We start from the raw sequence: 13,471 nt of genomic DNA, 5'->3' as shown, positions 1-13,471 counted from the left end.
ATGAAAACATACTCTTGTTGACAATAATTTAGTGAGAGATGACCAAAAATAAATAGCCATATCTGAATGCAAACAACTGAGATAAGGTAATCTTAATTTCTGATTTCCTTTGGCCTTGTACCCTTTTTTTTGCTTTAGTTGTTTTTTTTTTTTTTTCTAATAGGGTCTTGCATATATTCCTGAGCTGGCCTGGACCATAATTCTCCTATTTACCTTATAGAATTGACAAATGCCTCTACACCAGTTTTAATTGACATAGGAACCTCAAAAGCTTTTTACCTGGGCTGACCTCAAGCCATGATCCTCCTGATTACTTCCTTCCCAGTTGCTAGGATTACAGGCATGGCCCCCATGATTGGTTTAAATATAAATCAACGATGAGGAGTATTCATATCACTTCTGTTTGGGTGATATGCAAACCAAAGCAATCCATCTTAGCTGTACTGGACCTGGGCTGATTTTATAGCTGGTCAAAATCAACAGATCTAAAATCCAGGGCAACCTGGAGTTAACTAGAGTTTTGTGCAAGTCCTCATTTGGATGCCCCAGCTCAGATTCGTGGAAATAGGATATTTTCCTGGGAAAATTTTGGGCACCTATGGCATCAATGGTCTGTCCTAGTGATTCTAAAGCTGCCTGCCCACCACTAGTCACAGGTAGGATGTGTGTAGGCATCAAACATACAATTCAGGGCTTCTCAAAACTCAATATGCATATGGTCAGTGGGAGACCTGGCTAAAAGCAAGAGCTGATTCTAAAGTCTGAGATTGTGCCTTAAAAAAAAATCCAGGTATGATTGCTGTGGGTCCATGGACCATCTTTTGAGCTGTGACAGATAAAAAGAAGGTCTGAAGGATCACATCTCTTAATGAACAGTTTGTAAGAGTTTCCAAGGATAATCTTGTCACTTATCTGCACTGGAACAAGTAAGGAAGTAACTCATTTTTATTCCTTCTTAATGAGAGCTTGGCTAAAGGTTATGGATGGCTGGTGCCAAAAGTCCCAGAAGGTGGTGGAAAGAAGAGAGAACATTCTGGAAGTCAATTGTCTCTGTTTCTAATGGGAAGGAGCATCAAGAACAATTAAAGTCCATTAGAGTGATTTGCATGTATTTCAGAGGTTGTGTTTTGGTCAAAGGTTTTGGTCAAACTTTAGTCATGAGATCATCTCTCCGAGTTCATGTTTATAAACCAAGGGATAGCAAAGATGGCACACTCTCTGTCTAGAGAATGCACAGAGTATCTGCTTTGCAAAACAGCTGAAGCACGGCTCATTTCTATGTTGCCGAGGAGCTCTGACACTGCACGGTTTTTGAACTAGGACATGCAGCATCCTTGACAATGGAACTCATGCCATTAGTGGATACCCCATTGATATAATAAAAGGCTGACTCATTTCCTCCCCTCTGTGTGATCTGTTCCAATTGGAACTGGGATATCATATGCTGGGTCTAAAGTGCTCAGTGGGTCCAGGAGCTCATAGTGAGTCTGCCAGGTTTGAGGTGATACACAGCCTGGAAAAGCAGTAAGAGAATCGCTGCTATAGAGTTTTGCAAGGGAGGCTTTTCAATCACTGACGGGATTTCATCAGATAATCACTGGCTCCACTGCCCCGGCCTGATGGATGTCTGAAACACTCTCTTAAAACCTTGAAGATCAGCTCTGTTGTTTTCTTGGAAATTTCTGTGCTTATGGCTGCCTAGCTCATAGTGGTACTGTGTACATGATTTCTAATAGAGCCCATAATGAGAATATTTATTTCCTTGTCTTTCACCATCAAGATTGTCAGCAATGTCAGATTTCAGAGCTGCTGACTGCTGCCGGCAGAGACAAGCACATTTCAGCAGATGTCTATGGGAATTTTTAATAAATTTTCCCATGGGAAGAGAAAGGGGTGATATACCTCACAGTTTAGGCAGGGCAGCTTTCACTTTATTATATGTTCTGCCTTTTCTAAAGCTATTATCATGCCAGACAGGCATGGCACACTTAAAATACATCCCCAAGAAGAATCATTAATCACTGATATGTTACAGAGACTTATGGCTATGAAGATTGGCTTTGGAAGAAATTAGAAAAATTTTCTGTTTTCACTTTGATCAGATTTTGTAATTAGAAGAGAAGCATCAGTCTGAGTAAATTTCACCTGAATCAAAATATATGTACCTGGTTAAGTGTTTTCAAGGGTGAAGATATGCTTGATAAAGAAGATTGTTAATTGTGTCATGACAGGACTAAAGTGGGTGTAAAGCTTTCTCTCTCTCTCTCTCTCTCTCTCACACACACACACACACACATCTCTTATTTCAGAATGATGCACAAAGATGTGAAAATATTTGTCCAACTTCCAGTAATGATTTGAAACAGTACCAGGCCCCACATTCTTATATGGATTATCAATTTAGTATTGCTGATACTAACTGAAAGGAGCAAAGAGTAAACTTGTTTCTGAACCTAAAACCTCAAAAGTGCAACTTGTGTTCTTTGAAGTCTTTGAAAGCCAGAAACTGTAATCATCTCTTGTCCTCGATTTAGACTAGAGGGGTATTTGCCCCTTCTACTTGCCTTGGTGTATGTGTGCTTGAAGTGTGAGACTTTTAACTGTTTTTGATAAGTTATTTTCTGTGGTTACGGTTAGGTGGGGCGTAGATGAAAAAAAATGAAGTTACAATTTTGGAATATATGACAAAAAATATACCAGTTCTTTTCTAATTCTAAATTTGAAAAATTTGCTCTTACAATCGTGCATGAAGTCAAATGGAAAAATCAAAGCAACTAAGTTAGCCTACAACAAACTGAACATCAGCTTCAATTACCAAGAAGAGGAGCTTATCAATCTGGCCATCAAAAATCTTCGAGAAATCCTAATATCCTAATATCACTACTAAAATCCTAAAATCCTAATATCACTACTAACTAAATCTCCATACTATTTGCCTACATATCACCTCTCCATATGCTCACCTCCCCATATTCTCATTGCTGCAAACACTTCCCTAGTAACAAAACCACAATGCTTCTCAGGGTCTGACTTGACTGCATAAAAGATTTGGCTTTTCAGTCTTGTAACATCTGGGGTGATCCAAAGAAGGTCAGTAAAGTCCTCAAACAAAACAAGCATTCTCAACAAAGATAAATTGAACATGACCTAAACAATTCAGCCTTACTCATACCACTATGAAGGGTCTGAGGAGGTTAAAGAAAGAGCTGAGTCTTGGAAGATATCAAGAATTCATGTTTAGTCAGGCATTGGTGGCTCATGCCTGGCTGAGATCTGAGGATCCTACTTCAAAGCCAGAATAGGCAGCAAAGTATGTGAGACTCTTATCTCCAATTAACCACCAGAAAACCAGAAGTGGCACTGTGGCTCAAGGTGGTAGATTGCTAATCTTGAGTGAAAGAACTTAGGAACAGTATGCAGGCCCCAAGTTCAAGTCCCAAGATGAACAAAAAAAAAAAAAAAAGAATTCATGTTTAAGGTTTGAGGCATCAAAGTGGGCACATGTCAGTGGAAGGAAGGATAGGTACCTCCAGAATGGGGTGGTGGGCCACACAGAAGTACCATTCCCTGGCCTCGACGAACAGACACAGTGCTTCTTGTCCTTGTCTTAAAGTTTTCCAGATCTGTTGGGAGAGATAAAGGAAGACACATTTAAGCTTTAACATCCTACGAGATTATGGGTGATTGCCACTATTTCAAAAGAAGACAGTTACACTGAAAATCAGCCATGAGAGCATCTGTGCCACAGCAATGAATTTTGTCTGATATTGACAATATTTGCCTGGTACTGTCTCTTTCTCCTGTAGCAGAATTGTCCATTTGAAGAGCCATTTGCAGTATATGTCCATTCTGATTCAAAAAATAACTGAAATGAAATTTACTTCAAGTGTTCAACAGTCACATGCAGGTAGTGGCCACCACACTTGGCAATACACATAGAAGACATTCTCTTTGTTCCAGAGAATTCTGCAAGTCGGAACATGTAAATCGAATTGAGGAAACTGAGGTTTAAAGGTATTCAGACTTCCTAAAAATTCCTGAAGTTAAATATTATTGTAAGAATTCAAACATATGGCCACTGATTCTTTGTTCTGTTTAGTTCACAAGTCACTTGTTTATATGCAATTATCTATATAGCTATATTTATCTATATAGCCATAGATGCTTAGATATGACATGCAGTCTTTATAATATTATATAGTATATTATTTTATATAATATATTATTATATATAGGTAGACCTGTGCACTACATTTTTGTACAGATATCCCATCCAGGTTTTGGAATTGCAGGAAAAATTAAGAACTGAGTGATCAGAGACACTTCATCTTATATAACCAAATCAACTGCTGCTTCTAATTGCTTAGCCATGTTCGTTGCTGTACTATTCACCATATCCAAGGTATAGAAATAGCCCAGATGCCCCTCAATGGACAAATGGATCACGAAATTTTGGTATAAATATAAACAATGGAATTTTACTCATCCATTATAGGGAGAATGTTATTATATCATTCACAAAGAATTGGTTGGACCTGGAATCAATTGTGTTATATGAAATCACTTAGGCTCAGGGAGCCAAAGGATGCATGCTGGGTCCCATAATATGAATGCTAAATGTACAAGTAAACACATATGAGATTATATTCAAGTGTACACAAATGTATTAACCAAAATATGGTATTTTCAGGGGAGAATTCAAATAGTATAACTCCTGAGAAAAATTCACAGTCCAACAATATGAAAACCATGAAAGTGGTACTTGAAAGGTGTGAAGGGAGATCCAGGAGAGGGAGAAGTCAAAGAATCATGAGAGGAAGGCAGGGAGAGTGAATTTCATACTCAACGAATATGAAAGAATATCTACATCTTTATGTACAAGCTGATGAACTGAAACATTAGTTCTATGTTTACTCTCCTTTGCCTTTTACTTCCATAAAACTTTCTGCAGAGATTTTAAGCATTTGGTACAAAAGATGGAGATGAAGTTGAACAAGTGAAAAGCAAACAGAAATAACATTATATTCAGAGGCAGGATTATTGCCTTATAATGTAAGAAGGTAGTTGAATTATTTTCCTTGGGTTCTCTTTCCTTTAGCTTCTGCAGTTGTTTACTAAATATATAGTTGAATCTATAGTCGATGATAAGGTTGGATATAAGGTATTTATACAGGATAAAGAATTAACTTCCATGTACCATGATTTCTGTTTGTCCACCTTTATGTATGATTCACTGATATATAATGCACATGTTTACAAAATAAACAGTGCTAGTTTTTGTTGATGGTTTTGTCAGCATTTTTATGTAACTTTCTCAACAGTTTGTGCTAAGGGACACACAAGTTTGTGGCAAGTATGTTTTTCCACATTTCTCTGCTTAACCAACTGTCCTATGGATTATAAAACCACTATTTTATTTTTTAATCAGCTTAGAATATAAGACAAAGTGTTTGGAGATTGTCAGCTCATGGAGAGTCTAGAAGGGGATTACAGTTAATTCCTAGAGGAATGAAGGTGGAAAGGGGCTGTAAAATTGCAATATGGAATCAATAAATAAAAAGCCTTCAAGGAAGAAAATATTTGGAATTCAGACAAGAGAATGACTCAGAGTAAATGAGGAAAATATCCTCATACTTTCTCTCTGGACTGTTATTAAGTTTTTAAAGTGGGTGCAGAAGTAGCTTATAATAAATACCTGGATATAGTCTAGAGCAAATAAAATCATGAGGGTACCGGATTATTTGAGGAGAAATAACATTAAATCAGAAAATATAATTTATTTAGACCATGATCATGGGACCAGAAGCAAGAGCTAGAGCTAGAGCTCCTGAAGGAGCGTATAAAAAGATTCATCTTCTTTAAACAACCACATAAAGATAATAAAAATATAACTTAAAGAAAGTCCAGTTTTTAAAGTATAACGAGATAATAGTATACATCGTGATTTAATATAAATATATAGAAAACAGGAGAAAGAGAAAAAACAATGCCATAAATTACACAAATAATTTATCTATTCTATATGCATGCATTATTTAATACGAGCAAAACAACACAAATTCATTTTTTTCCCCTAACTTGGATAGACCTGAATTCTATTAATTCTCACAAGGTAGTCTTGGAATAAGAAATTTTCAGCACCACTTTCCTGTGTTATTGGTTCTTCCATATTTGAAAGAAGCAATCAATAAGGAAATCAATATGAACTTGTGAAAATGAGCAGATGATATGTTTCTTATAAATATGATTTCCATAATGATCATTACATCATTTGCAAGAAGAAAAGAGTATTTTTGGAGAGTAAATACTCATTATTACATCACATATTTCAAATTTTGTCTGCTATTTTTCTCCCTGAGTAGGTTTACATGTGGCTGCCCATGGATATGACTTTGGGAATGTGGAGACGTATCCTCAAAAAAAAAACAATCCCCAATTCACAAAACCTTATGAGTTGCATATCCACATTTTTGACATTCTCTCTGCTTGGTAGGAAGGAAGAAACCATAAGCGAGATTGACTGGTTGACTGGATATCTCTCAGTGAATAGAGCATGAGGAAGACTGCTTAATGGGGTAACAAACTGGCTTTGGAGTCACAAGGACTAGAGTACAAGCTCAGAACTCTTATTCTTATTTAGTATGGCATGGATGAATTCTTTAAACTTCCCTTTCTTCATCTTTGATGTCATGACAATACTTCATTCCTCACATGGCATTCTTGAGATTAAGATGATGCCTTTAACATACTGCCTGGTCCAGTGTCTATAAAGCTTAGCCCAGTCATTACAATTTTTGAACATCAAAGGAAAGCTTAGAGGAAGTGAGCATCATGTTGTAAGAAACAAAGAAGTGCTAGACTGAACATAGATACTTCATAATTTGTAGCATGTGGAATAAATTGTTTATGTGACTAATGGTTAAGACTCTCTCTCTCTCTCTCTCTCTCTCTCTCTCTCTCTATCTCTCTCTCTCTCTCTTTCTCAGTCTTCAGGTACAGTCCTAAGAATTTTTCCTATGATGTATGGTCTGAAAGAACCTTCAATGCTAAGGTAGAAAAAGTATGCCCATAAAATTCACATCCACTTGCCTTTTCTAAAGGACATAAAATACACAATTTTTAAACAAATTGTTCTCTGCTTACATAAGTTTAGTCACTTGGCATAAAGTGTTAAAATTACTTAAAATAGTTTACTGATTACATACATTTAGTCACTTGGAATAAAGTGTTAAAATCATTTTCTATACTAAATAATGATAAATGGCAACTCAAGTACATCCATATATACATCCATATACACTGACATTACAAAATATTGTCTCATGTGCATGTCATTATTTTCCATTTATTTACCAAACATCCAGCACAAATTATTTGAGTTCCTTTTTTGTGCCAAGTATTTATATAATTCACTTTCTCTGTGTAAAACTTCAGTAAAACAAACAAAAATACCTAATGCTTCTCTAAAGATCTGATGATCATTTTTCCAATTTGCTGGTCATCTATAAAGTAAGGGACCACATATTAGGTGTAGCTTTGACACTGGAAGGGATGAATCTTTGTACAGATAAAAAAGCCTTATTAATATTCCTAGGCTAATGTACATCCAATTTACAAATGACTCATTTATAGAAATGGCTTCTGACCTGATTCTTTCATAATTCTCAATGCTCCTTCCATGAACATTACTGTGAAAAGTTTGAGAACAATTCTAAAGTATAAGGAAAGAACTCCTTGGAGCTCTCCAAGGTACTGATTTTAGCCCTCAATGTCCTGTCTCCAATTCTCATTCTCTCTCTCTCTCTCTCGCTCTTTCTGCCTCTCTCTATCTCTCTGTCTCTCTCTGTCTTTCTCTCTGTCTTTCTCTGCTATCTTGTTTGGTCATAACAGATGAAATGCTATCATCTAGATGTTGCTGTGGAATTATAAAAATTTCCCTTGAAACCACAAATATCTTAAAGGTATTATTTTGCTATTGGTCTTTTACAGTGACTTAATTCAATCAGATTATTAACACACAGATTATTAACAGATTTTTAGCCTGTTAGGAAGTATGGATTTGTAGATAAGAGTTTTAACTGTTTTTTTTTCTTTTTTGGTACTGGGGATCAAACCCAGGATATTGTACTTGCTACGCAAGTGCATTGCCACTGAGCTACATACCAGCACAATAAGGGTTTTAAATACCTATCTCTAGTACCACCAACAACAAAAAAATAGAGAAATTTAGCAGTGAAATAGTGTGCAGGTCAGGGTAGAGAAAAGCTCAAGAGATAATAATGGCTTAAGAAATAGGAAGAGGAGAAGCACATGGGAACTGACAAGGCAAATGTGCTAGGGTCAGCAATGCTGTATTTAGTAAAATAGGAGTTTACTCTCTTCTCTGGTTCCTTGTGACACATCACTATACCACTCTTAATTTCCAGGAACAAAGTAATGGCAAAAAGAAAAAACAGAATAATCAATATTACATGTAAAGGTTTCTGTGGGCTACTCTTGCAATGCAACCATTTTTATTGTACTATCTCTTAGGACTAGCAGGTTCAGATCCAGCAAGTTTACACAAGCAAAACTGTCCCTTATTTTCCAGGCCTTTATTCATTCAATCTTCATAACAGCTCTGTGAGGCATTATCTATTACTGATGCCATTGAGTAGAAGGAGAAATCAACATCCCCAATCCCAGATGTAAAGATGGAAGAGCTGGAGCAAGAATCAGGGTTATATTGTTCAAAAAAGAAATGTACTCATTATCTGACTTCTGAGAATGTGAGCTCTCTGCACAACATCTTAATAATAACAATAAAATATATATAGAATCCAGAGCTTCCTAATCCATGTGTCCATATACTTAGGCTATAGCCTACACCTAGTTAAATAACAGGAACAAGACTACACTTGTTGATTGTCTTATTCACCCTTTGAGACTTTCACAATTTTTTTTTGCCCTTCAACTATTATTTTCTTGACTTAACAGGAAAATAAAGGTTGCTTTGCTGCCCTTTTGTCTGTAAGTGTATGACTTTCCAGATAGCTATTTTTATTTCTCATTTTAGTTCTTTTCCTTCCCTCATCTCTTTGACATTCTCTATTTTATCTAGACCTTTGTGCTATTTAAAAAGCCAAAGAACAACTCAATTTAAAGTGTTTGCGTTTCCCTGTGTGCTCCATCAAAATGTGCTCCTATCTAATTCATGAGGTGACTGCGATTAGTGGGCAATGGCATCGTAAATAATGTTATTCTCCTTGGAGACAGGTGCCCTAAAATATCAGCGATTATTTCAGCATTTTTCTCTACAGGAACTCATCGTTTTCACATATCACCCTGACTCAGGAGTGTTAAGGGCTGGGCCACTGCATTCTCTATCTTTGGTTTCCAGCTTATACAACACAAAGACAAAGGCACTAGAAAATTTGGCCCAGTAATAGACACACACACACACATTCATAACACACACACATATATATATATACACATATACGTATATATACACATACACATATATGTACATACACACATATATACATACACAGATATATAGATTCTTTATTGTGCTCTGCAAAGGCCTTTGGGATCTTAAGTCTCCTTATATATGTTGCACAATCACATTTTCTACACCTTGGAATTCACTGTCTCAGGACTTTTATACTCACTGTTTCTTTTGTTTCAAATTCTCCTTCCCCTTCTTTTTTATTTCTCTCATTTCATTCTTCAGGAGCCAACTCAACATTGTCCCCTCACATCAGCCTTTCTTGGGTGTTTATCTAAAAGGATGGCTACTTGGTTTCAGTCACTCTAGCACATCTCTTGATTTCCTCCCTCATAGCAACCATCATGATCATCATTGCAAGGATATTGGTCATTTATTTGTTTCTTCATTTAGTTTCTCCCTTCCCTCAACAAATGAAAGTCAATGGAGAGCAGAAATGTTTGCTCAGCTTTATCAGGCTGCAGTACAATGCTCAGCATGGTGTCTGATCTGTATCAGATGCCCCCCTGTGTGTCTATGGAGCAATGTCGCCCCTCTAGATTTTCATGTAGAGGCTATGGTCAGCCAGACATACTGGGCTATGATCCCATTTTCTCATATTTGTCTCCATGGCGCATGGTTTTCCAATCTCTTGGTCAAAAATGACTTTTGGGGCTCAGTGCCAGGAAAGTTTAGGATGCTAACTTTTAGAAAAGTTTCTTTGCCAATCAAGGGCAATGAGCCACCTAGCCTACCCCTTTTCAAATGAGATGCAGAGCTATGCTAAGATTGGGTGAACTTGGACTCTGAAACTAGTATCATTGGTTAACAAGAGAGATCCCCTCCTATCCCATCCTTCCAGCTCCAAGAATATCTGGAAGTATAAAAAAACTGCCAGAGACAGGGTTGCTATCTACTTGAAATTATAGACCATATAGTTATCATATGGTTACCATTTCTTGATCCAGTATGAGAATTCTCTATCTGTAAGATTTCCTATCACAATATTCAAAGAAAGAACTAAGACCTGTTATTTTTCAAAAATTACTTCTTAGACTTTCCCTCTCTCCACTGAAAATTAAAATTAACAAGTTATAATTCATTGCTCTAGTCCTCTTCACAAACAGGTGCTATTAGAGACAAATGAGCTATATAAGAGTAACACTAGAATGGATATTATCTAAATAAAAGGCTGAAAGTCACCTATCAAGATACCATCATGAAGTTGGCAATGGATAATAAACATCTCAGTAATGTGCTGTAAATGGTGATATAAGGGCCATGGATTAAGAGCTAACTGAAGAGAATGACCATAGATGTAGGAGGAATAGAAAACTGCTTCAAAGTTGAAAAGAATCTCTTAATGCTCAAACTTACTGTTTTTTTTTCTTCTTTTTTCCATTTGTTAACCTATCAAGGATATAAATCCTGACAACAAACTCACTGCCAAATTTGACCACCACTTGACAGTGTACAACACATTTCAGGAAGGAAGGACAGTATCTAGCTTCCTGCTCAGACATAAAGCTAGAAAGACTCAGCTACCTAACGTTTCTCTAAATTCTATCTTTAATAGTGTTTTCTTCCCAAGATGCTTAGGATAAAATTGTACAAGTCATTGATTAAAAGGAGAAGCAGATAGGACCAGACTTCCTGGAACCCATGCTCTGCACAGTTTTAAAAAAAAATCAAAACAAAAAGAGAACCTGCTTATAACATTGTGTTTAGGGGTTTGGAACTCATAAAATAAGGATTGGTGATTCATAAAAAAATGCCAGTCATGCTCAAATTTACCAAATGTAACAAATTAGACAGGCCCTGCCATTGTTATTTTGGGCAAACCGAAGCTATGTGAAGTAATAATGTCTCTAAAAATGTCTTGGGATCCTTGGTGCTGAACGAGCTGTGTAGTGGTTCAAAAAAAATTAAGGGCATGAAAAACAAGGTTCTATACATAATGAAAATTCCCAGATGAGGAACAGCTGTTATTTATGTTGAATGAAGTTACTTTGGGAACTTCAACCATATATTTTTATCTCATTTAATTACAGTTTTGAAAATAAAACCATCATCCACTCTACAGGCAAGCTATGTGTTTATTCATCACTGCTTTAGATTTTGCTATGGGTGCTGCTTCATATTCTCATCTGTGCAAAGAGGAGTCAGAGATAAAGCTGCAGTGCAGTAGAACTCTTTCTAATTTTTAGAAACGCCATTATTCATGGAGGGCTCTGAATCTTAAATATATCTTATAATAGAGGATGTAGGGGACAGCACAGTCCCCTCTACTTATTTCAATTAATAGGAGAGTTGACTAGCAAGAGAAAAACAACCTAGACATATGGCTCACACTTATAATACTAGCTATTTGGGGTAAGTTGAGATTTTTTAAATTTAATTTTATTGTCAAGGTGATATTTCGAGAGGGGTTATAGTTACATTAAAAGGAAATGAGTACATTTCTTGCCGAACATTGATAATCCTTCCCTCATTTTTCTCCCACTTTACCTCCCCCCTAGTCCTCTCACTTGTAAAGTTCACTTCCCACATAGAATCACTGTTGCATTGGTTCACCCTTTGTCTTTTGTCTTACCATTTTTTTGTTCTCCTTCCTTTCCCAAATCAAAAAAATGTATATACAAGATACAGGGTACCAAAAAACAAAAAAAAACCCCACCAAAACAGTGACAACAGGGGATAAACCAAAGGAAAAATAATGAAAGGAACAAAAATAACTGCACATATTACATTAAAAACAACAACAACAAAAGAAAAACACTTGTTTCCCTACCTTGGAATTAATTTTGATTACCATCATTTTATATGGTCATATGTATATAGCTATTGGGCTATTGTGATCTTCTGCTAAGACTATCCTAGGCATATACTACTTATTACAAATGAGGGACACCATGGAACCTATGTTTGTTTGGATCTGACTGGCTTACTTCACTTAATATGCTTTTTTCCAAGTCTTTCCATTTCTTTATGAATGGGGCTATGTATATATATATATATATGTGTATATATATATACACATATATATGTATATATACACACACATATATGTATATATATGTCACGTTTTCTTGAACCATTCATCTACTGATGGGCATCTGGGTTGGTTCCATATCTTAGCCTGAGCTTCAGTATGACCCAGCAATCCCCTCCAAGGCATTTACCCAAATGACCACAAACAAGACCTAAAGCTACCAGCACAACCATGTTCATAGCAGCATTATTTACCATAGCCCAGTTGAGATATTGATGCTTGTGGTTTGAGACCAGCCAGAGCAAAGTTCTTAAGACTCCTTTCAGTGGCCTTATCTGGACCTGGTGATGTATACCTGCCATCCTAGCCATAACAGGAAGCATAAAATAGGATCATCACTGTCCAAGCTAGCCCAGAGGAAAAAAGTAAGATGTTATCTTAAAAAAGAACCAGAACAAAATGAGGCCAATGTCATGGCTTAATCAGTGGAGTACTGCCTAGAAAATGTGAAGCTCTGAATTGAAACTTCAGTTTTGCTGAAGAAAAAAATAAATCAAAGAAAAAGAAAAGGAGAAAAGTATGAAAAGTTTTTTATTAGTTTTAGATGTGCATGAAAACTTAACCAGAGAGTGGTGTCTGACAAAATGACCAAAGCATAATGCTTTTATGCCTTTTTAGACATTCACAGAGGCATGCACAGACACATGGAAGCAGGGTAGTGAATTGTAGCATGCGAGGAAGAGACACGTGGGGTGGAAGGAATATATAAGCTTGCAAAAGGCAGGTTTCCCTCACGGGCTGTTTATGCAGGATTATTGTAGTCCTAATTACTAGCCTTGGTGATGAAGGCCAATCAGGGCCATTGGGAGTGTTCCTCTCCTCCAAAGAAGGAAAGAGTGGCTCTGATGAACAAGCACTGGGGTCTTAAATGAACAAGTTAAATTTTGGTTCCCTAACTTGTAGTTCAGTAAATTATAAAAACAAAACACAATATTAATGGCTGGCTCCAC

The 13,471-nt window shown here is 36.5% G+C and overlaps 1 protein-coding gene across 2 annotated transcripts in view; it reads right to left on the bottom strand.

Moving 5' to 3' along the window:
• LOC125358073 (contactin-4-like) overlaps window positions 1-13,471 on the bottom strand; it is a 404,061-nt gene that overhangs the window by 194,366 nt on the left and 196,224 nt on the right. For both annotated transcript variants that reach the window (XM_048354927.1, XM_048354926.1), the window contains exon 4: window positions 3,528-3,623. In XM_048354927.1, coding sequence (XP_048210884.1) covers window positions 3,528-3,623 — 96 coding nt within the window. The remainder of the gene's footprint in view (window positions 1-3,527; window positions 3,624-13,471) is intronic.

The sequence above is a fragment of the Perognathus longimembris genome, chromosome 10 (genome assembly GCF_023159225.1).
Source record: "Perognathus longimembris pacificus isolate PPM17 chromosome 10, ASM2315922v1, whole genome shotgun sequence".
NCBI classification, from domain to species: domain Eukaryota; kingdom Metazoa; phylum Chordata; class Mammalia; order Rodentia; family Heteromyidae; genus Perognathus; species Perognathus longimembris.
The sequence above is the reverse complement of the archived record's forward strand: the minus strand, read 5'-3'. Positions and strand labels throughout refer to the sequence as shown.